General features: G+C 56.7%; 1 protein-coding gene and 1 non-coding gene across 3 annotated transcripts in view; both read right to left on the bottom strand.

Annotated features, from left to right (window-relative positions):
- CRTC1 (CREB regulated transcription coactivator 1) overlaps positions 1-20,470 on the bottom strand; it is a 71,094-nt gene that overhangs the window by 12,452 nt on the left and 38,172 nt on the right. Inside the window, exons 2-9 of one of the 2 annotated variants that reach the window (XM_049640286.1) lie at positions 16,729-16,845; positions 15,488-15,535; positions 13,829-13,962; positions 12,761-12,826; positions 10,885-10,979; positions 8,799-8,884; positions 4,780-4,820; positions 4,073-4,293 (exon numbers count right to left, since the gene is read on the bottom strand). In XM_049640286.1, coding sequence (XP_049496243.1) covers positions 4,073-4,293; positions 4,780-4,820; positions 8,799-8,884; positions 10,885-10,979; positions 12,761-12,826; positions 13,829-13,962; positions 15,488-15,535; positions 16,729-16,845 — 808 coding nt within the window. The remainder of the gene's footprint in view (positions 1-4,072; positions 4,294-4,779; positions 4,821-8,798; positions 8,885-10,884; positions 10,980-12,760; positions 12,827-13,828; positions 13,963-15,487; positions 15,536-16,728; positions 16,846-20,470) is intronic. The other variant, XM_049640287.1, reaches the window with a different exon arrangement.
- Positions 8,512-8,613, bottom strand: LOC125931111 (U6 spliceosomal RNA). Its single transcript, XR_007460368.1, has one exon. It is a non-coding gene; the product is annotated as a U6 spliceosomal RNA (small nuclear RNA).

Raw genomic sequence — 20,470 nt, 5'->3', positions numbered from 1 at the left:
CCAGATCTTTCAGCCCCAGACCCGTGTATCTGGCAGCCCCTCCCCCATCTCATGTCCACAACCTTCTCCTCTCACCTCATGTGCTCTCCATGCTGGACCATCAGCCCTGCTGGGCTGCCCAACCTAGAAACTCAGTTACTCTCTCTCCACTTCCAACACCCTTGCTCCCGATCGAGCTCCTGTCAGGAGGGCTCCGTGTTGCCCCTTCCGTCACCCTGGCCCCCTCCCCCCGGAATCCCATCCCTGGATGTGTCTGTCGTGAAGGAGCTGAGTGAGGTCAAGTTCAGTATGGAAGCAGTTGGGGCCTGCTGGGTTATCCTGGGGCACGGTGCCAGGGAGAGACCTCCTGATGCTTGCAGGAACCCTGGGGGATTGGCCTGATCTCCCAGTCGGTCTCCTTGTCCTTGCGATGGAAACGATAACAGCCATCCTCAAGAGTTCACTGTGAGGCCCTAATGAGGTTGGGAGCAGGCTCTCAAGACAGTCTGGCCTGTAGTCAAGGCCGGTGGTGTAGAAGCCTGACTCACCTGGGGTAGCTGGCCCCATTCTGCCGAGGGCCGTCAGATTAACCTCGGTCCAGCAGGTGAGATGGCAGGTTCACAGGCCAGTGGGAATGCGCCCAGCACACACTGAGGGGAGATGACGGGCGGCCTTCTCTCCGCCCAGGGCAGCTGCTCACTGGCTGTGTCATCTGTGCGAGGCAAGCCCGGTCACGCCTGCACTTCCCCTCAGTCGCCCTGGCAGCTCCACTTAGCCGTGCACTGCAGGAGGGCCTGGCAGAGTGCTCCCAAGGCAGAACCCCGGGTTCCAAGTTATACACAGAACTCGGGCCCCAGAATCAAGCTGCTGCAAACCCAGCAGCATCAAGGGGGGCGCGGACAAGAAGCCTGAGCAGGAAGAGTCCGGGAGATGCCTAGTCAGGGAACACAGAGTCGGGACCACAGGCTGCTCCCTCCTCTTCTCTGAGCATCCACTCCCTCTGACATCCTTCGGGTTGTGAGCACTCAACACCCAGGGAGCAGATGTCAGGGCTCAGTGAGCAACAGAGGCAAATACCAAGAGAGGGTCAGTGGGGCAACAGGGGCAGGAGGGGCCTGTGGCATATGAACTCGACCCACCACTGCTGGGCCTTCTGATTCTTCAAGAGAAGCCAGAAGTCTAGAGTTTTACACACACTCTCCTGATTTTCAGATGTTGATTCAAAGCATCACGCATGCAATCACGGGCCAGACAAAACACACCAGTAGGCTGGATTTGGTGCTTGGGTTGCCAGCCTCTGTCTATCTTGAGCACAAGGGAGTTTTTAATCCTCCGCTGGGCTGCAGAGTGAGCTCCTGGTCTCACACTGGGCGGCCACCACCCCAGGAGAGGCCAGTTGGGCTGGGAGGGCGGACGGACGCCTTGCTGTTGAATTCCTTTTGGCAACCTGGATCACCTTTGGGAAAAGGAGTGAGGCCAGCTGGAAGGGAAGTCTGGGGCGGGCAGGGAGAGCTGCCAGGGGAGGGCAGGCCAGGTGGCAGGGGCCCAGCCAGAGGCACGCAAGCCTCGTATGCGGGGCTGGCAGGCCTTGGAGCTGTGCCAGGAAGGAGGACCCGGGCCTGCCCTCCTCCAGGTTCTGGCCAACGACCAGGAAAACCTCAGCAAATGTTTAAGAGAACGAGAGGGGCCACTGTCTCCTTGGAGGCAGAAGCCTCCCATTCTTCCTCGCGGGGCTCACGTTCCAACTGGCGGGTGGGCTGGGGGGGCCATCTCCACGTGTGCCAGGGGCCAGCGGCTCGGCTTGATTTAAAATGCGCCCAGAAAGCGGAGCCCCTGCCAGGCGAGCAGCTAGAGCGGCAGGTTCGCAAACAACCGAACACATGTCAGACATTACTGGGCTGACGCTCCCAGCCAGGCGGGCCAGGGTCTGGGCCCCACGCTCGGGGTCTGCGCTTGTTCCCGCGTCTATGGCTTTCACATGTGTTGTGTTTTCCTGTGCTTGTTTAGACTCGGCATGGGCTGGAGGTGCACAGCTCCTGGGCGGGTGCTGGGGGGCTGCCAAGGACCCTCTGGAGGAGGGGGTGGTGCTCTGGAGGCCACAGCAAGACGTGAGGAGAAAAGGGGGGACCAGGAAACAGTGGTGCCTACAAAAGGGGGCCCCTCCAGTGTCCCCAGAGCCAACCTGCTGATTTCTTGCTTTGCATAGGCCTGTGTGGACCCTCCCTGCCCACCCACCTCTCAGGGGGCCGTGGGTCTCAGGCTCCCCTGAATCTGCTCACTTTGTCCCGGGGGTGGGGGGGGACAGTGGAAGCTGACGCCCTCTGCCTAGCGGCTGAGCCTCGGTGGGCACGGGGCCAGGTATATACACGCAAGAACAGAGCCTCAATGCTCTTAGGCCAGGGTCCTGCCCCGCTTTTCACTGTTCTGGCCTCTATTTCCTAGTCTGGAAACCTAGGAACACTTGCACTGTCCATAACACCCCTCACCTGCCTCTGGTCCTGTCAGCACCAAAGGCCGGAACAACTCCGGCTCAAGTGCCTCTGTTCCCCGTAACATGGGCCAGACAACTTCACCTGGAAGTCTCTCTACAGTGTTCAGTGGGGCCCTGCCCTGCCACTGGCACCCCTCCTGATAGCCTATTCTCCCTGGGTGGTTAGAAGGGCTGTGGCAAATGTGAATTAGAGCGTGTGATTCTCTCTCAGAAAACCCTGCATGGTGCTGCCCACCACGCTTGGGACAGAGGTAAGACAGGCAGATGGACTGGGCGAGCATCGGCTCCTGGGCAGGATGCAGGGCAGCAAGGTAGCGCTCTCACTGGTCACCAAGTCCTGACATGTGCGGACTCACAGAGGGGTCCACATTCTGCCCATCCCACCATGAGGCTGCTGGGGCTGCCTTGTGTCCTCCCTGGATGCAAACCCACACATCCCACAGTCAACATGGGTGCAAGAATCACACTGGGGACATGCGGGTCATAGTGGGGACGTGGGAGAGCCAGGCCTGGCCCAGGGAACAGATGAGAGCAAAGTAGTGACTCAACAGCAGCAGGGTAAATGAAGAAAAGCAAGAGTGAGAGGCTGGAGGTGAGAGTGTGGGCAGGGGGCCACGATGGCTCATCGAGAAGAGGTGTGAGCAGGGATGGGGTGGGCGAGGGGTCCTGCAGCCACCTGGAGGAAGAGGTCTGTGGAAGAGAGGTGGCACATGCCAAGGCCCTGAGGTGAGCTCACTGGCCAGAGAGGAGATGGGGGGGGGGGGGCGGGAGACAAAGTCGGAGGGTGAACTGTAGTTGATCTCCTGGGCCCTAGGGGTCTCAGGTTTTCACTGGGAGGGAACTGAGGACCCGTGCAAGATCCTGAGCAGACGAGAGCCATGAGGTGATGGCCATCCTGGCTGAGAAGAGGCTGAGAGCTGGTGGGGGGGGGAGGTGGGCAGGCAGGTGGAGGCCATGTAAGGTAGAGAAGGTCCGGGTTGGCCCGGGTCCCAATGGTGGGGCTGACGGGATGCATCAACAGGTCAGGGCAGGCAAGAGAAGAGAAGAGGCAAGCCACTGGGAAACCGTGCTGCTCGTCCCCAGGGAAGCAGGGTTGGGCAGCACTGGGAGATGAGGGGCCCATGGGATGTCCCCATGAATGTGGCCTGGACTGGAGTGTCCCAAGCAGGTGGAGTGTGGGGGGAGCAGGTCAGGACTGGTCCTGGCCCTCCACGAAGAGCTGAGGACAAGGAGAGGTGGGGGGAAAGCCCGGCACACCCCGGCCGGGTCAAACTCTTGGGGGCTCCCCTCCTAGAATGTTCTGGACTCACCCAGACTCTCTGAAGCCCCCAGTACACCCTCAGAACCACTGTCTGATCCCTGGGGACACCGCTGAGTTTTCCCACCTCCAGGCCTTCACCAAAGCCGTGCCCTCTGCCTGGGATGCCTTTCCTGGGCGATACTGGGAAAGCCCAGCCCCTGTGGTAGGTTCTGCCTCCCACTCCATGCCCAGCATTTTGGATGTCACCCTGCCAAATCTTTATCCAAACCCGTGCGTTGTCCTCACTAGGTGTTCAGCTCTGCCAGGGAAGGAAGCTGTCCCGCCTTCTGGCCTGGCCTTACCCTGGTTGGCGCCACCGATGCCCAGATGAGTCAGGTTGGCCGCGAGGTTGCCGGTGCTGCTGGAGCTGCTGAGCGCGGGGAAGGTGGGCTCCTCAGGGTCCAGTGGGGTCGGGAGGGGGGAGGGGAAGTGTATGTTGGTCAGGTCGGGCAGGGAGCCCCCTGTGTTGTGGGTGGCGGGGATCAGGGCTGTAGTGTTTTCCTGGTCAGCGGATGGAAAGATGCTGGGGGGAAGGCCAGACAGAGGGGGGAGGTGAGCTCTCGCTGGCCCATTCTTCCCCAGAAGCTGTGGCGGGGGAGCGAGGTGTCGGGGGAGACTGGTGCAAAAAGATCAGGCGCTGCCATGCTCAGAAAATGACCGTCAGCCTACACCTCCAACGGGACCTCAGGAAGCAGCCTACCTATCTATGCAGGATAGGAGGCTGGGATGAGGGTCCTCCTGCAGCTCAGGGACGGGGGGTGTCTGAGGAGCGGGCAAGCTGGAGCTGAGCAGGGGTGGTGGGGGCGGGGCTCGGCCACCTCAGGCAGGGAAGGGGAGCAGGGCCCCATGTCCCCCCCGCCCCCTGTGAGGCTTGTTGACTGGCGGCCAGCGGCGGGGCGCCCCTCTTGTCAGGACTTGCAGCCTGTGAGCTAGCGGACGGGAAGCCCTGCGGTCATCTGAGCGGCCCTGACAGCCCTGGGCATGCAGGGTGGGCCCTGCTGAGACTTACTTGATCCCGGGGACCTCGCAGGACTTGGGCCTGGACCCCGTCTGAAAGAGAAGACAGCGGACACTGAGCGGGCCTCCTGGCGTGCTGTGGCTCCTCGGGGCATGGCTGACCATGCCACAAGGGCCGGAGACGCTCAGCAAGAAGGGAGTTTATCAGGTCCTGGAACGTCTCACAAACCAGAACCAGGCAACCTCAAAGGCAGAGGGGCCTGTCCCAGACATGCCCAGGGGCAAAACCAAGAGTTATGTGCAGAGGGGTCTCTACAGCCCCCACCTCCAGCCCCTGCCCTTGGTGGCAAGCAGGCACATCCAAGCCTAGCTGTCTGCCCATAAGGTGGGCACAGCAGAGGAGTGACATGGTCCCTTGTCAGCAGGCATTTGGGGAAGACGGTGGTTTGTCCGGTCTACACACCTGAAAACCCCAGGCACCACCTCAGCAGTGGAGCCACTGGAAACGTGGGCACCCCAAACCAACCCCCCATTCCATTCCTGGATCAGAGTGGGAGGGGATCCCGGGGCAGGGGCCACCTCTGCTCAGCATCCACTTGTCTACGGCAGGAAAGTACATCATGTGGGGCAGCATGAAGAGGCTCAGATCGGGCACCATGAACACACAGAGGGCGCTCCCCATGCCCCTAGCTGACCCACCTTCCCGTGGTCCCTCAGCTATGGCTCCCACAGGGACCGTGGTGCTGTGCGTGCTCCCGCGCACCCACCACCTGAGGATGAAGACTTTGCCTGCCCTGTGGGGCTGGGAAGGGGGTCCCAGGGAAACCCTGTTGGCAGCAGGACCCTGGCTGGTTTCCTCCTCTTCGAGCTGGGGCCACTATGCCAGCCGAGAACTGTAGGCTCTAGGCAGAGCCCCTAGACTCTCATTCAAGGACAAAGGAGGAAACCCGCCGGATGGCGGCAGACATGACCGGACAGAGCCCGCGTGCTGACGGAGGGCTCTGGCTGTGTCACTTTCCCTCATTCTCCATCCACCTCACAGGCCCTCAGGCTGATGTGTTCTTTAGGGATTATCAGATAAGAAGGTGGATGCACTGGCGGAGAGCTGTAGACTCCATGTGCACACCCAGTGTGTGTGTGGGGGGAGGGGCTGGGGGGGGGGCCCACAGTGACTGGGGACCCTGAGGGGTGGTGTGCGACCAGCAGCATTAAGCCTCTGCAGAAAATGCCAGAGGGACAGGTTTGTACTTGACCACTGGCTCCTTAATTCTGTGAGTAAACACTTGCTTCATTACCGGATTTTTTCAAAGCGTGATGACAATGACTTTCTAAAGAACCTTTCAAAAGCATTCCACGAACATTATGGAGATAACAGTGGATTTCTAAACAGTATTAAAAATTCACCCATCATTGCCCCCCCCCCCCCCCCCCCACTCCCCACAAATCCAGTGGAATTCCTTTACTGACATCCTTGCAGCCACATCATTTTGCGTGCTAGTTAGAAGTTTAGCCATGATGCTGGGCTCTGCCGCCCTCTTTTCTCACTCCCAGGATGTCGAGTGTGTTTGCACCAACCCCCACCATCTTCCCTGTCTTCATGGTTCAGCAGCACATTCGGCTGCTTGTAACCCTGATGTCTTTCTTTACCCACTCACCTCTCTGCGACTAGGTGTTTCAGTGGCTTCCCGATTTTGTTCTGGTTGTTAGAATTCTTTTTGAATTATTTTTTCCCCCCTGAATATGAAAATCCTATGCCTTCTTTGTGCAAAACTGGAACATGCAGACATGGATAAAGGGCTGACAATGGCGCCCGCACCTGACACTCGAGGGGACACGCCCCGTTTGCACGTCTCCCCTGGGACTGGTCCTATCACACCCAGGCATCTGTGTGTACACCCTGGCATACCTTGGAGATACTGCAGCTTCAGTTCCAGAACACCCCAATAAAGCAAATATCACAGTAAAGCAAGTCAAATGAATTTTTTGGTTTCCCAGTGCACAAAGAAGTTATGTTTACACTATCCTGCAGTGTAAGTATGCAATGACAGTGTTTTCAAAAAACAAGTTATGTGTCTTTAATTAAAATACTTTACTGCTGGGGCGTCTGGGTGGCTCAGCTGATTAAGTAACGGACTCTTGATTTTGGCTCAGGTCATGATCTCATGGTTTGTGAGATCGAGCCCCACATAGGCCTGACGGCACAGAGCCTGCTTGGGATTCTCTTTCCTTTCTCTCTGCCCTTCCCCCACTCATGTTCTCTCTCTCTCTCTCTCTCTCTCTCCCTCTCCCTCCCTCCCTCCCTCCCTCCCTCCTTCCCTCCCTCTTTCTCTCAAAATAAATAAATAAACTTAAAAAATACTTCACTGGGATGCCTGGGTGGCTCAGTCAGTTAAGCATCCAACTCTGGGTTTCAGCTCGGGTCATGATCTCACAGTTTATGAGTTTGAGCCCTGCATCAGGCTCTGCGCTGAGACTGGAGTGCCTGCTTGGGATTCTCTCTCTCCCTCTCTCTGAGACTGGAGTGCCTGCTTGGGATTCTCTCTCTCCCTCTCTCTGCCTCTCCCCTGCTCATGTTCTCTCTCAAAGTGAATAAATTAAACAAAACAAAACAAAACAAAACAGTTGGGTGCCTGAGTAGCTCAGTTGTTAAGCATCTGACTTTGGCTCAGGTCATGATCTTACAGTTCATGAGTTGGAGCCCCGGGTGAGCCCCACTTCTCTCTCTCTGCCCCTTGTTCACTTGCACCCTCTCTCTCTCTCAAAAAAAAAAAAAAAAGAGTTAAAAAAATTATTTCTAAAAATGCTAATCATCTGAACCTTGAGTGGTGATCATTAATCAAACGTCACATAACAAATAATGAAAAAATATGAACAATTGCAAGAATTACCAGAATGTGACACAGAGACACAAAGTGAACAAATGCTGTTGGGACAATGGTACTGATATTCTTGCTCAACACGGGGTTGCCACAAACCTTCAATTTGTAAAAAAAACGCAGCACAATAAAGCAAAGCGCAATAGAATGAGGTGTGCCTGTCTATCTCGAAATGTTTTATGCTTTATCCTGTTCTTTCCACAGAACAGTACCATCATGAGTGTCACTCATGCCTTTAAAATTCCTTCAAAAATCCCAACTCACCATGTGCGGAACTTTCCGCACGGGGGACTGAGGATGCTTTCCTTATAAGACCCCCTTACTGTCGAACATGCAAGTTGTTTCCAGTTGATTTCGAAAGTTCTGAACATCTGCCTTTGAGGAACACATCGCTGTTTGTTCATTTGTCACCTCCCTACGATTTCCTGGGGGGGATGAGCAATGCATGTTGCTGCCCCTTTCACCACACCCTGACCAGCAATGGGTTTTAGTTTTTTGTTGTTGTTTTTTTTTTTTTTTTAATATTCAAAACAGATTTGGTGTTAAGTGTATTTTGTTCTATTCAAATTTTTTGAAATTTGTACTCATGGCACAAATTCTATCTTACCACTAGACATTTTGTAGGTTGTTGGGAAATTTGTTTCTGGACCTGGAGGTAATACAGAGATTTCAACTCAACTGGAAATTCCAAGTAGACTTAATGGAAGTTTAAGGATGACTGTAACCATGTATAAACAATGACAATTACCCAATACTGTGGGTTAGCAGAAAGATCACAGGCTAAGAATTAGGAGGTATAGGTTCTAAACCCTGAGCATCTTCACAGACTTGGACAAATAGGTTCACTATTTGTATGTACTGTGAAATGATCGCCACAGTAAGTCTAGTTCACAGCCAACGCCATACATAAAAATACGGCGCACTTCATGAATCTGCGTGTCATTCTTGTGCAGAGGCCATGCTAAGCTCTCTATGGTTCCAATTTTAGTATATGTGCTGCCACAGTGAACATGGGTTTTAATTCTTCATGGCTTCTGACCAGTATAGCAGGTCTATTTAACACTAATGGCAGGCCTGGTCAAATCTGAGTGAGGTTCACACTTCAGGGAAGGTGTGCTATTTCTCTACCTTTGGCTAGGCTATTAAAAAAAAGATCAAGAAGGAAAACCGTTTTTGAAAGCCCTTAGACTCTTACCTTCTTGGTATCCCATGCTTGCTTGGGAAGATTCTTATCTGTCTCCGATGTGGTTTCCTCCATTCCTGGGACTGTTAATAGTAAGACTGGGGTGGGGTGGGAAGAGAAAGAAAATCAGAACCTTTTCACTTTGAAGCTATGTGGCACCAAAGTGGGGAGCTTCCCTGACACACACAGGGTCATAACCATGACACAAGTGTAACTGCCCCAACAGTAACTTCTGGGGACTGCACTAGAGTACAAAAAAGGGTTTCATTCAAAACAAAACAAAAAACACTTAAAAAACAAAAAACAAGCCAGAGACCCTGTGATTCAAAAAGAAATGAAAACAGGAGCTCTGGAGCTGAGGACATGTATCAATTCTGCCTCCCATGGCAGGTCCTGGAGGCCTCAGGTTGCAGAGAACAGCAGAGAATTTCTCGCGGCCTCCTCACCCTACCTGCCTCTTTGTGGTCACCTGCATCCTAAGCCATGCTGCTCAATATGAGCCGGGGCTGGCTGGTCTACTCATGGTAGCTGTGGCCTCATGAATTAGTTGCAATGCCAGCCAGCCCCAGAGGAGGAGAGGAGGGCAGGGAAGGTCTGAAGGACTGGATGGGCATCATTTAAGGCCCTGGAACCAGCTGTGCCTGAAGGCCCCTTTCTTAGGACCTTTTGGTTAAGGTGAGATTAAACACTTTCTTTATGAGACCCAGCTTCTTTACACCTATTGGAAGTTCAGTCTTTCACTTTTAATAGAGCCATACTGAACACAGCCAGATGGGTCAACTCCTCCTTCTTAAAAACCAGAGAGACTGAACTGTGGGGGGGTGGGAGGGAAGCCAGGCTAACCACCTCCCTCCCTCCTGCCCCCATCACTTCTTGGGCCCCTCATGGAGAAACAGGGGCAGGTAACATGTCTCCCCTCTCCCCAGGCCAAGGACAACTGGACTCTGAGCTGCCAAGGGCCTCCTGGGTTGCAGCTCCTTTCCATGGTCACAGAGTCCCAAGAGATGACACTTGCCCTGGAGAGCCTACCCTGAAAGTCCCATTTTCCTGGGGAACCCACCAAGGAGACAGCCCCTTCAAGAACAGCTTCCAACATTGGGAACAGGAGTGGAACACCAGATGCCCTGTTCTCTTCACCCCCGGACATTTGGAATCCTCACTTTTATTATAGAGACAGTTCCTTCTGCAATTTCACCTTTGCTGTCTGATGAACAGGGATCCCAGGAAGATGGCATGCCCCCCCCCCCCCGTCCCAAGGGGCGAAATTCTGGTTGATAATCCTTACTCTATAGCAGAAGCTCCCTGGTATGTTTACACGTTCACACAGCGCAATGCTACTCCAAAATGGGTGTTTGGACCTTAACTGTACGTGATCAATTCTCTGGTTTCAGTGCCTCTGGGCAGATCAAGCCTGCTGGGGTTTCCTGAGGCTGGCCACACAGCACTGTCCTTCTCTTTAGGTGATGGTGCCCCAGTTTTTCAGATGGCATGCATCGTCCTAGAAGGTCCTGGGGACACTGCCCCAGTGCCCAGCTCTCCCTGAGGAGAGACCAGGGGCCTAGGCACCGATCTGCCCCAGGGGTGTATGCATGGCTCGGTCAGAGAGGAGCCTGGGGAAGAGGTGGGAAAGCAGCAGCCCCTTTCCCACCCACAGTAGGCAGAATGGGCACATTCTGGGTGAATCAAGAGGGTTCTGAGCAGCAAAGCCAGGAAGTATGAAGCCCTGGATAGAGCTGCACCTAAAGCCGAACCTCTCTAGCTCCGGACTCCTTGGTCATGAGCTGATAAATGCCTCCTTCTGCTTGGCTTGCTGCCCACTACAACTGACAGAATGTGTAAGGCCCCCATCTGTGGGGCTATGGCCTGAATCCATGAGTGTTTGCAGAGGCTGTTTTCTCTGCCTAGAAAACTCCTGGGTACTCTTGAAAACCCAAATCAAGCAGCACCACCTCTACAAGTTTCCACACCCCTCCCCTTGTCCCATAGCACCCACTGACTCTTCCTTTGCAGGTCTCTCCATCTTTGAGCTTGTGACCTCTGGGAGCATAGGGGCCACCCACTGGACTCGCCTGACCCAAGGAACGATGCCCGTCAATACCTCTTTTCTGGTGTGCATCCTGGGACCCGCCCGTAAAGGGCTCTGGTTGGGTGGGTGTCATTGTGCTCTGGTGCAGGGCAGAGTCAGAATTGGTCCTGAGGAGAGGAGAGAGACAGTGAGCCTTGGCCCCAAAGTGGACGATGGGACAGTCCTGGCTCCACTCTATCCAGGACATGATCAATGGGACAGGGTGGGAATAGTGGGTCATTTTTGTGAGCTGTTGCACCTGCATAAAACCCTAAGGACATTGTTCTCAAAAGAACCACAGGAGTGACCGTTACTTTGATCTGCAAAGCCTGTTGAAGACAAAAGCTGTAGCAGAGACGTCCCTCCGTTCCTAACCAGCTCCTCCCTGCCCCCATCCCCTCTGTAGGCTTCTCAGCTTTAGGGAAAGGAGAGTGCCTTCCTGTTGATACTCTCTGGAGAGGGGGCCCAACGGTCCCACAGTGGCCCAGTCTTGGGGGTACAAGTCCCCAGGCCATCACTGGGTCTCCTTCTGGTGACAAAGACCAACGGGCAACCCTGCCCCCGAGGATAATCAGTTACAAACCAGGGGTAATAGGCAGGAAGGGGAGGCAGTGATACGAGGCTCAGAGAATGACCCAGAAAGAATGCAGCCTCTGGGGAGGGGAGGTGGCATGAGGCAATATTTGGGGGGCAACCAGCCCAAAGGCTGCCAGGAGCCCTGCCTTCTGCACTGGGGACAGAGTAACACAATGTACTGCCAGCTGCAGGTGCCTGGAGAGAAAGTCCCCAGAAGACCCCCTCAGGCACCCAGGAAAATGTGGGCACCCACGGGGAGCTGAGCAGATGAGCAAAGGTGGATCCAGCCACATGGCTGGCACTCTGGGGATGAAGTAAGAGCACCATGAATCCAAAAGGGACATGCCAGCCGCTGAGAGTGACATGGAGGAAACGATTCAAGGAGAAGAGCAGGCTATAAAGGACTAGGCTGGCTGAGTCTCTGACCCTGGGGCCAGCCCAACAGTGAGAGGCTGGTCCGGATCCTGGCTCCCCTACCAGCTGTGTGTCCCTGAGCAAGCATTCTGACCTCTCTGTGCTCAGTTTCTTTATACTGAAAATGCAGAGAATAAAAGCTCACCTACTCCACAGAGCTCTGTGTGTTTTATGTTATTTAATGAATATGACGGTTGAAATATGGCCCGATATATAATACATGCTTGGTAGGAATCTAATTACGTTATTGAATTACCCATTACATTATATATCGTATTTCATACTTTTTTTTTTTTTTTAACAGTTTGCTTACTTTGGTCTTTGTTTAATGAAATCATTCATATATATATATATAGATATATATATCACAAAATCTACCATTTTAACCATTTTTAAGTATACACTTCTCTGGTATAATTGTATTCAGACTGGTGTGCACCTATCACCCATTATTTATTATAGGTATTAACTATGGTATTATTATTCTAGACCTCTGCAGATGAGGACATTATTTTTTTTCCTCTTTCAGGTACCATTTATGTGTATTCCTAATCTTCTGGTAATAAATATAGAATACTTTTATAATCACGTTTTCAATGACTGTTCAACAACGTGGGAAACCACTCAATATAGTATTAAATGGAAAAAGGCAAGTTACAACACTGAATATCTAATGTAATCTCAACTCTGTCTATGAAAGAAAAAAAAAAAGTCATGGAAGGAGGAAAAAAAATTCCTGGAAGACTCTGAAGCTATGACCTTGGTGTTACAGGGATAGAGCTAATTTCTAGAAACTTCTGGATACTTCTTAGTTTTGTCATCTTAAAGTGACTGCATATTGGTTTTCCAAGCACAAGCATGATGTAAGTTTGTTTTTGTTTCCAACAAGAGGGCTGAGGGCCGGCTCTGGGTCACTGACCTTCTCCAGCTGGTGTCCGCGGGCGGCGAGAGGTACACGGTGCCGTATGGGCAGCTGTCCGCTTGAGTGTGAGTTAAGGGGACAGCGCTGTTGGCTCAGGCCCCACCCCGAGCCCCAGGAACCTCGTGGCCAGGCTGCTGGGAGCCTGTGAACAGCTGGGGCCGCAGGGCGGGGGCCTTTCCTGCCTGGCTGCGAGCAGCCCCCGGGGTTCAGCCCTATCCACCTAGCACTCAGCACTCACCCCCTGCAAGCACACGTGCAGGCTGCACCCTTTCCAAGAGGGGCCTCGGCTGTGAAACTGGGGCCCATGGGGGGCAGTGGGGAGTCTGGTTCAGTTGACCTGGGTCTTGACTCTTAATTCTAGGCTGACAGGGCGGCTCCCGGGGCCCGAGGGCTCTGTCTGAGGCCCAGCTGGTCAGGCTGCCCCAGCCACGGAAATGAGAACCGGGAAAGAACAGGCTTCTCTGTTCTAGAATGCTGGGGGTCCCGAGAGCAGCCACTCAGACTCCAGTGATGGTCGGGGGCGGGGGGCCTGGCTGGCCAAGCACCAAGGGGCGGCCAAGTCTTAGGGGGTGGGGGAGAAACTCCTGACGATCTCTGCTTGGCCAAGGTGCAGAGGCGAATTCTCTGTCTTCAGATGGAGCCTCCCTTGGATGGGTCTGGGTCTGGCTCAGACCCCCCTCAGCCCCACTGCCTGGGCTGGGCTGCCTTCCACATGGCCCCAACATGTGGACACCCTGCTCACAGCCTTTCTGGGTTCCACTGCCCAGACAGACGTCCAACATAGAGTGGTCCGACCTCACGTTACCCAATCCTCGCCTCACGCTGCGTGCTCCAGCAGCCTGTGTCCCCGTTCCCTGTGTGCCCCCCAGCCCCCAGCCACAGGCTCTTCAGCCAGCCACACTGCCTGCCTCCTCCAGGGTGGCCCTGCAACTGCGCCCTCTCCTGGTGCTGCCTGGGAGGGCTGGGACAGCCCTTACTCCATCTCCAGAGCTGGCAGCTCAGTCAGCTAGACTCAGGGTCCCGCAGTCATCCCCCACTCCCGTCCTCTGGGTAAAAGATATCTGCCGTCCATGTTTGTCCACTGACAAGGGCCGGCGATGTGGGGAGCCGAGCCGGCCACGCTCTCGGTATACTCTGTCCACCAGCCCATGGTGCCGGGTGGTTCGGCTGGTGTCCAGGCCCGAGGACTGGAAGGGTGTCTGGGCGAGGGGAGGGGTAGGGGAGAAGGAGACCAGAAAAGAGAGAGAAACCCAAACAGTTATCAGCTGTGGCCTAAGATCCAACCCAGCTCTGCCCCCAGGATCTGACCTCAGGGCCCCCCGCTCCTGAGACACCCTTTGTCACCACTCTGCAGCCCAGACGGGCTTCCTCCTGCAGCCAGGGCCCCCAGCCTTTAGCACTGCCAGGGTAGGGGCGAGCTGGGGATCCTGGGTGCCGGGTGGCAGGCGTGCAGTGCGGCCGGCATGCACGGGCCAGGCAGAGCAGCACAAGCTCGGGGCCCGGTGCCGGCTGGGGTGCCAGGGGTGCAGACGGCCCAAGCGCCCCCCAGCCTCGCCAGGTGCAGACAGGCCTCCGCCTTCTCTCTCTGGGCCCGGCTGGCCTCCTCTCCCCACCTACGTCATCCCCGGAGGGGCCTGCCAAGAGACAGCCCCCAGGGCTTCCAGCCGAGGACGTCAAGGGGACCACCTGGCCAAGTGCTGGCTCCCCAGAGGCTCCTTATTGAGCCCTGGCCGGTTCTGATTGAGATAAGCCCCCACTCGCCCTCCCCCAGCACCTCATCCCTTTACCACTGGAGCCAAGTGCAAGCACTTTCCGGAGCCCTGGCCCACGGCTTGGTGGAAGGGGCTTCCTTCCAGCACCTGGGGCTGGCACGAGGCCCCCGGCCAGACCCTGCTCTCTCTCCCAGCTCCATGCCCCTGGGGCCCCTGGGAGCCTGCTCCCTGCCTTCCCTGGTGCCATGGGGCTCCTCACCACCTGACTGGGGCGAGACTGGCAATCTTAGCCAGCTCTGGAGGCAGCCGGTCCCGCCACCCGGCCATCTGGCCCTTGAGCCCTTCTGTCTTCTCTGGGCAGCCAGGCAAAAGCAATTTCCTTCCGGAAGACTGCCACTGGCTGGAATCACTGCTCTTCCCTACCCGTCCAAATGCCTGAGCCAGTGTTCAGGGCTGACTGCTCTCCCTGGAGTCTGGGGCCCCCTGTCTCTCTCTGACCCAGAAAGGACCCTGCCAGCTTGGGTCTTTTTACACTTTTTGCCGCCAAAGGGCCTTGGGCCTGAGAGACTTCAGTGGCCGAAGGAAGGTGGGAACCTTGCCATCCAGGCACAAACAACAGAGGGCAGGGGCTGTTCATCTCCTCCCAGAGACGCCTAGAAGGCCAGAGGGGAAACCAAGACAGCTGAAGCAGAGCCAGAGGCAGAGAGAAGCTCGGGCCCGGCCACAGCCCAGCTCACCAGGCTGCACCTAGGATCCACACACACGTAAGTGTGCATGTGTCACAGGAACGAACCATGCAGCATTGATGCCCATGCTCGGAACCCCCAGGCGGGGGTCTCTCGACACAACCACACGCACTTCCCCATACGGGGCAGGGGGAGGTGCAGAGTGGATCCACTTCTGTTTGGCGGACAGGACACATCCCGCCAGGCCACTGGGGGACCACGCAGTGATACCCAGCACCCGCGCACGTGCCAGGGACGCCGAGGCCTCAGCCCAGGGGCTCATTTACCAGAGAGACAGGAGCCGCTGCCAGGGCCTCCCCCAGATATCCGCTGGGCTGAAAATGCAAAGAACCGAGACTTTGAGACACTCCTGCCTCATCCGGCCCCCCAGTGGGATGCCCGCCAGGCCCCAGTATACCCTTGGCCCGAGGGGGCTCTATGCCAGCCCTAGGCAGGGCCGTACTGGGGGGCTGCCCAGAGAGATGCTCTCCTCGAGGGAGAAGGGGATGGGGGAAACAGAGGAAGAGGAGAGGCGGGAAGAGGGGAGAAAAATCGAACTAGGAAGGGCCTTGACAAAGAGGTCAGGCTCCTGGAGCACGTTCAGGATCAGCGCAACGGCTCCACGTGTCTGCTCCAGCGAGGAGGCCATCTGAGGAGGGTCATGCTCCGAGGTGCCCAGGGGAGGCAGAGCTGAGCCAGGTGGACCCAACCTGAGTCCAGGTGCCCTGCTGCACTCCAGCAGCGTTGTGGGAGGAGTAGGAGCTGGGGAGTGACTCGGGTGGGTGGGGGACTGAGCTCCATGAGGGACGAGTCTGGCTACACCTGGCCTGTCAACACATGGACAGACGTGGCTGTTTCTGAGGCCCTGTCCCAGCAAAGGGGCGGGTGTGTGGCCGTCTGATGGACCTGTCCCTACAGAGCCCAGACAAGCTGGGGATGGCCCCGGCTCTTGGCCCTGCTCCCAGGCCCACCTTGCCCTTGCTTCCACCTGCAGACCAGGGTCAGGGCAGAGCTTGGGGTAAGAAGCCAGCCCTGAGCCCAGGCAATGGGCCTTATCTCTCATTATTTATGATAAGGACGTGCACAGCGGCTGTGTGGCCTCCGGGAGCCGCGTTGTGTGCGCCTCTGCCAAGAAACGTTCGCAGACAAGTGGGGTCAGGCCACAGGGCCTCCTTCTGAGAATTGCTGGGCTTGCGGATTAGTGAGGCAGGATGGAGCCAAGCCCCAGAGGCCCCGAGCGGTTCCCGATGCCGCACAGCCGGCCAACAGGTGTAGCGGCTGCCGAAACACTCTCGGCCAGACCACAGCCTTGCTGGGGGCTCTGCTGACAGGGGACAGGCAAGGGCCAGGCCATCTCGGGGACAGGAAAAGAGTAGGTGGGGGCAGGGGGAGGCGGGCTGCGGCAATTATTTGGTGACCCCAGCTATCCACTGCGGCCGACACACATGCTTTCTTGCTCTGTGACCAGGGTGGGGCCCAGATGTGACACGTGCCAGGTGGGAGGCTGTGTGGGGGCGTGGGGGCTCACCTGGAAGGGCAGATCCACGGTGCCACTCCCGATCTGGTTCACGTTAGGCAGGGACCCACCGTAGTACTGGCCACGGCTTGGGCCCAGCTGCAGGTACTGAGACTTCTGGAGCTGGAGCTGCAAAAGAAGGCCGCGGCTACAGTGGGGGCTGGAAGCCCACCCGTGCAAATCGTGAGGAGCGCCACCCCAGGGGCCCAGAAAGGAACCAAGCGGTGGGCCAACGGCATCAGTCGCGGAGGGTGCGGGACCCTCTGACTCTGATACTCAAAGGAGCCAGGTGTCTCTCCCCCCAAAATGGCAGAATCAGCAACCCAGGATGCCCCAGGCAGCTCTCCCTAGGTAGGGCAGTGTGCCCTGTGGGCGGGGGGCTGCCTCCATGAACTTGGGGAACCTTGCTGGTTCACTCGCACGATTTGTGAATGAGCAAGAGAGCATCGGGCAGATCTGGAGCCTACAGCCTGTGGAGGAGGCCCCTCACCCACCCAGGGGAGCCATTTCTCATCACAGCCAAAGGCCGCATTCCCGGGGCGCGGGCCAGAGGCTGCGAATTGACACCCGGACACAGGAGAAACTGTCTTTCCAATGGCCTGAATCAGAGGGGCCGTCTCAGAAGCACAGCCCTGGCTTTCAAAGCGCAGGATGTGTGATCCCTCCGGCAGCACACACAGGGCAAGCAGGTCTGCCAGACCCCGCCCGAGTTCTAAGGGGTCCTGCCCAAGCCCCCAGGCTCCATCTGCCTGTCTCGCGGGCCTCGCCGGAGCTGGGGCCAGTGGAGGGCCTTCATCTGGGATGGCCGAATGCCTGCACGGGCCTCTACCCGTCACTCACGTGGGGATCTGTCCCACTGGGCCACACCTCAGAACCAGCGGCCCGGCCCCCTGGCCGGCCGTGGCTGCCTCGGAGTGAGGCTGGGACCTGGCCTCGTCTCCCTTGAACAGCCGATTCCACTTTCCTGGGAATAACAGCAGATGCCCCTGACATGGTCAGTGCCACTCACGGCCCCCAGGACTGAAGGCTGAAGGTCCACGACGCCTGTCACGCCGGCTCTGGGAGACAGACGTCATGTCCGAGGGTTGGTGGCTGGGCATGCGGGGAGGGTGGGCGTCTGCTCCGGCCCCGGCTGGGGCGGTTGCTAGGGTCGACACTGTGTACACAACAAGGCCGGCTCACGTTCCTTCACAAACAGCTCCTGGCAGCGCTCCGTGAGCTGGCTGCCCGCGCCGCCCCGCTCTCCCACGCCGGCCCCTGCTTCCTGGGGGGCCTGGGATACTGGAGAGGGAAGCGAGGCTCAGGAACTGGCCGCCCGCCCAGCAGAGCACCTCACCCAGGTAAACAGCTGTTTCCTGCAAGCTGTGGTGGGGTCAGAAGGGAGAATGACCTTGTTCCATCCTTCGCGGGTGGTTCTTGGGGTCTGCGGGGCCCAGCCCAGGCTCTGTCTCCAAAGGCTGGAGACGCTCACCGTGAATACCCCGCTGCGTCCCTCTCACCCCACAGTCATGCAAGATGAAACAGGCCAGCCCCCAGCCAGGGGGAGAGGGAGACTAAATACAGGGGGCCCCCACTCCCGCCTAGGCACAAGTCATCTCAGACCCAAGACACTCCACATGCTTCCTTGTGTCTGAGCCTTATGGCAGAAGCCTGCATTGCACCCACCTCTCAAGAACCATGTGGCCCCCTTCTTGGCCTTGGTTTCCCCCTCCCTAGTTGTCCAAGAGTGTGTAGGAATGCATGGCATGTGACACAGAAGTGCTTACACTACATGCATTTTTGTCACAGGCTGAGCTGCCAGCTCTGGGACCCTAGCATCCTGTCCAAGCACTCCACAAAGCTGCCATGTCCAGGCCTCTAGAGAGCCTGGCGTTGGGGATGATCTACAGGACTGGGAACTGACAGGATGCTCTTGACTCACATGCTGCTGCAACACCAGCCCTTCCAGGCCCCACCTCTATCTGAGTCTTTCTTTCCAGCACTGGCCTCCCCACCCAACTCCCCTTTGCTATAGGACTGTCAGGCTTTGGAGTACAGCCTCTGGGTTTGGAGTAGAAGCTGTGTGGGGCCCTGCTCTTCCTTTGGGGGACCTTGTGCCTGTCCTTGGTTGCATATTGGCTACGTAGAAAAGGCCTAGAGAAGTCTGACCTTTGTCCCCAGCTCCTGGGAGGCGGAAGCCCTCTGAACATCCTGCCTGGCAGGACTATCTTTGTTTGCCTGGGCTCTTGGGCCACACCGAGTGGTCTATGCCAACAGTGTGATGTAGGATCTTGCGCCACGTGGAACCAGCTCGCCCTCTGCGAGGACTAGACGTGGAGGTCACCCATGTGGCAGTCAGCCAGGTCCCTGTGAGTCCAGTAAAAACCCTGGACACCGAGGCTCAGGGGAGCACCCGTGGCTGGCAGTACACCATGCGTGTTGTTCACACTTTGGTGCTGGGAAAAGTACAAGCTGTCCGCACGACCCCACAGAGAGGGGACGACTGGAAGTTCCACGCATGGAACGCTCCTGGATACCACCCCAGACACCCCTTCCCTCTGCTGACTGTAATCTGTCCTTTCACTCTTAATAAACCGTCACTGTGAGTGTAACAGCTTCCGGTGAATCCTGAGTCCATCCTCCCAGTTGACCTGAGTGTGGTCTTGGGGACCCCCTCACTTTGCAAGAGCTGCCTGCCCTCCTGTGCCTGGCCAGGAACTCCAAGGAGCAGAGTACTGAGGTGAGAAGATGCCAGCCTAGGGCTCTGCCCCAAGGACCTGCTGCCTCAGAGGGTGCAAAGGAAGGAAAAACAGCAGAGTGAAACCATCAGGCAGGACCTGATGTGCTGCTGAATGTTAAAGCTCATGCCTCTTCCTGTTGCCAAGCCAGTCTCTCATGCATCCTTCCACACAGCAGCCCTCACTCCGTGTCCCCACAACGGCACTTGCCCCTGACCTCGCCAAAAGAGCTCTATAAACCCAGCATCCAAGCCAGGGCCTGTCGCTCAGCAGCACCTGCTCATGGAACAAACAATGTATGAACACGTTAGTGAATCAATGAATACCACTGTTCCTGCTCCCAGGGGCTGCCTTTCACAAGCCAGGGGACAGCCCATCTGGAGGCACGTAGGGCTTTTCAGAAGGCCAACACAACTCCCCAAACTATTAGAGGCTCAAGGTCAAAATAGGGCTTGGATGCCTTCTTCTCCCCCTACCTCATCCTCATGGCTGTTGGAAAAGGGCAGTGCAGACAGCGAACTGAGGCCCAGACAAGGCTGTCATATGCTGGAGGCCACCTGCTACAACAGGAGACCTGCATCTCCCAGGGTTCCTCCCTGCTTATGGCCTGTGGGTCAGATGATAGCCCAGGGTCTGAGCCCAGGCTCCCCGATTATGAGTGGACCCCATTCCAGATGTAGAGAGCCTAGGCTGAGGGTGTGTGGGTACCCCATTACCCATGCTTTTGCCATAGCCCGACCTCTGCTCTCCCCACTCCTTGGTCCCAAAGCACCCTGAGTTTGTACACCCCCAGGGCCTTGGCCTGTGATGGCCCCCCTTCCATGCCCATCCCACAGGGCCTCCCTGACACCCCACTCAAGGAGCAGTCCCCCCACCCCCCACCCCAGTCACTATCACATCAGCCTCTGGTTTTTTAAGTTTATTTTGAGAGAGACACAGTGCAAGTGAGGGTATGTGGGGAGGGAGGGGGGAGAGAGACAGAGAGAGACAGAGAGACAGAGAGTCACAAGCAGGCTCCACGCTGCCAGCACAGAGCC

Source organism: Panthera uncia, chromosome A2 (genome assembly GCF_023721935.1).
Source record: "Panthera uncia isolate 11264 chromosome A2, Puncia_PCG_1.0, whole genome shotgun sequence".
NCBI lineage: Eukaryota > Metazoa > Chordata > Mammalia > Carnivora > Felidae > Panthera > Panthera uncia.
Note: the sequence above shows the minus strand (reverse complement) of the source record. Positions and strands in the feature narration are given on the sequence as shown.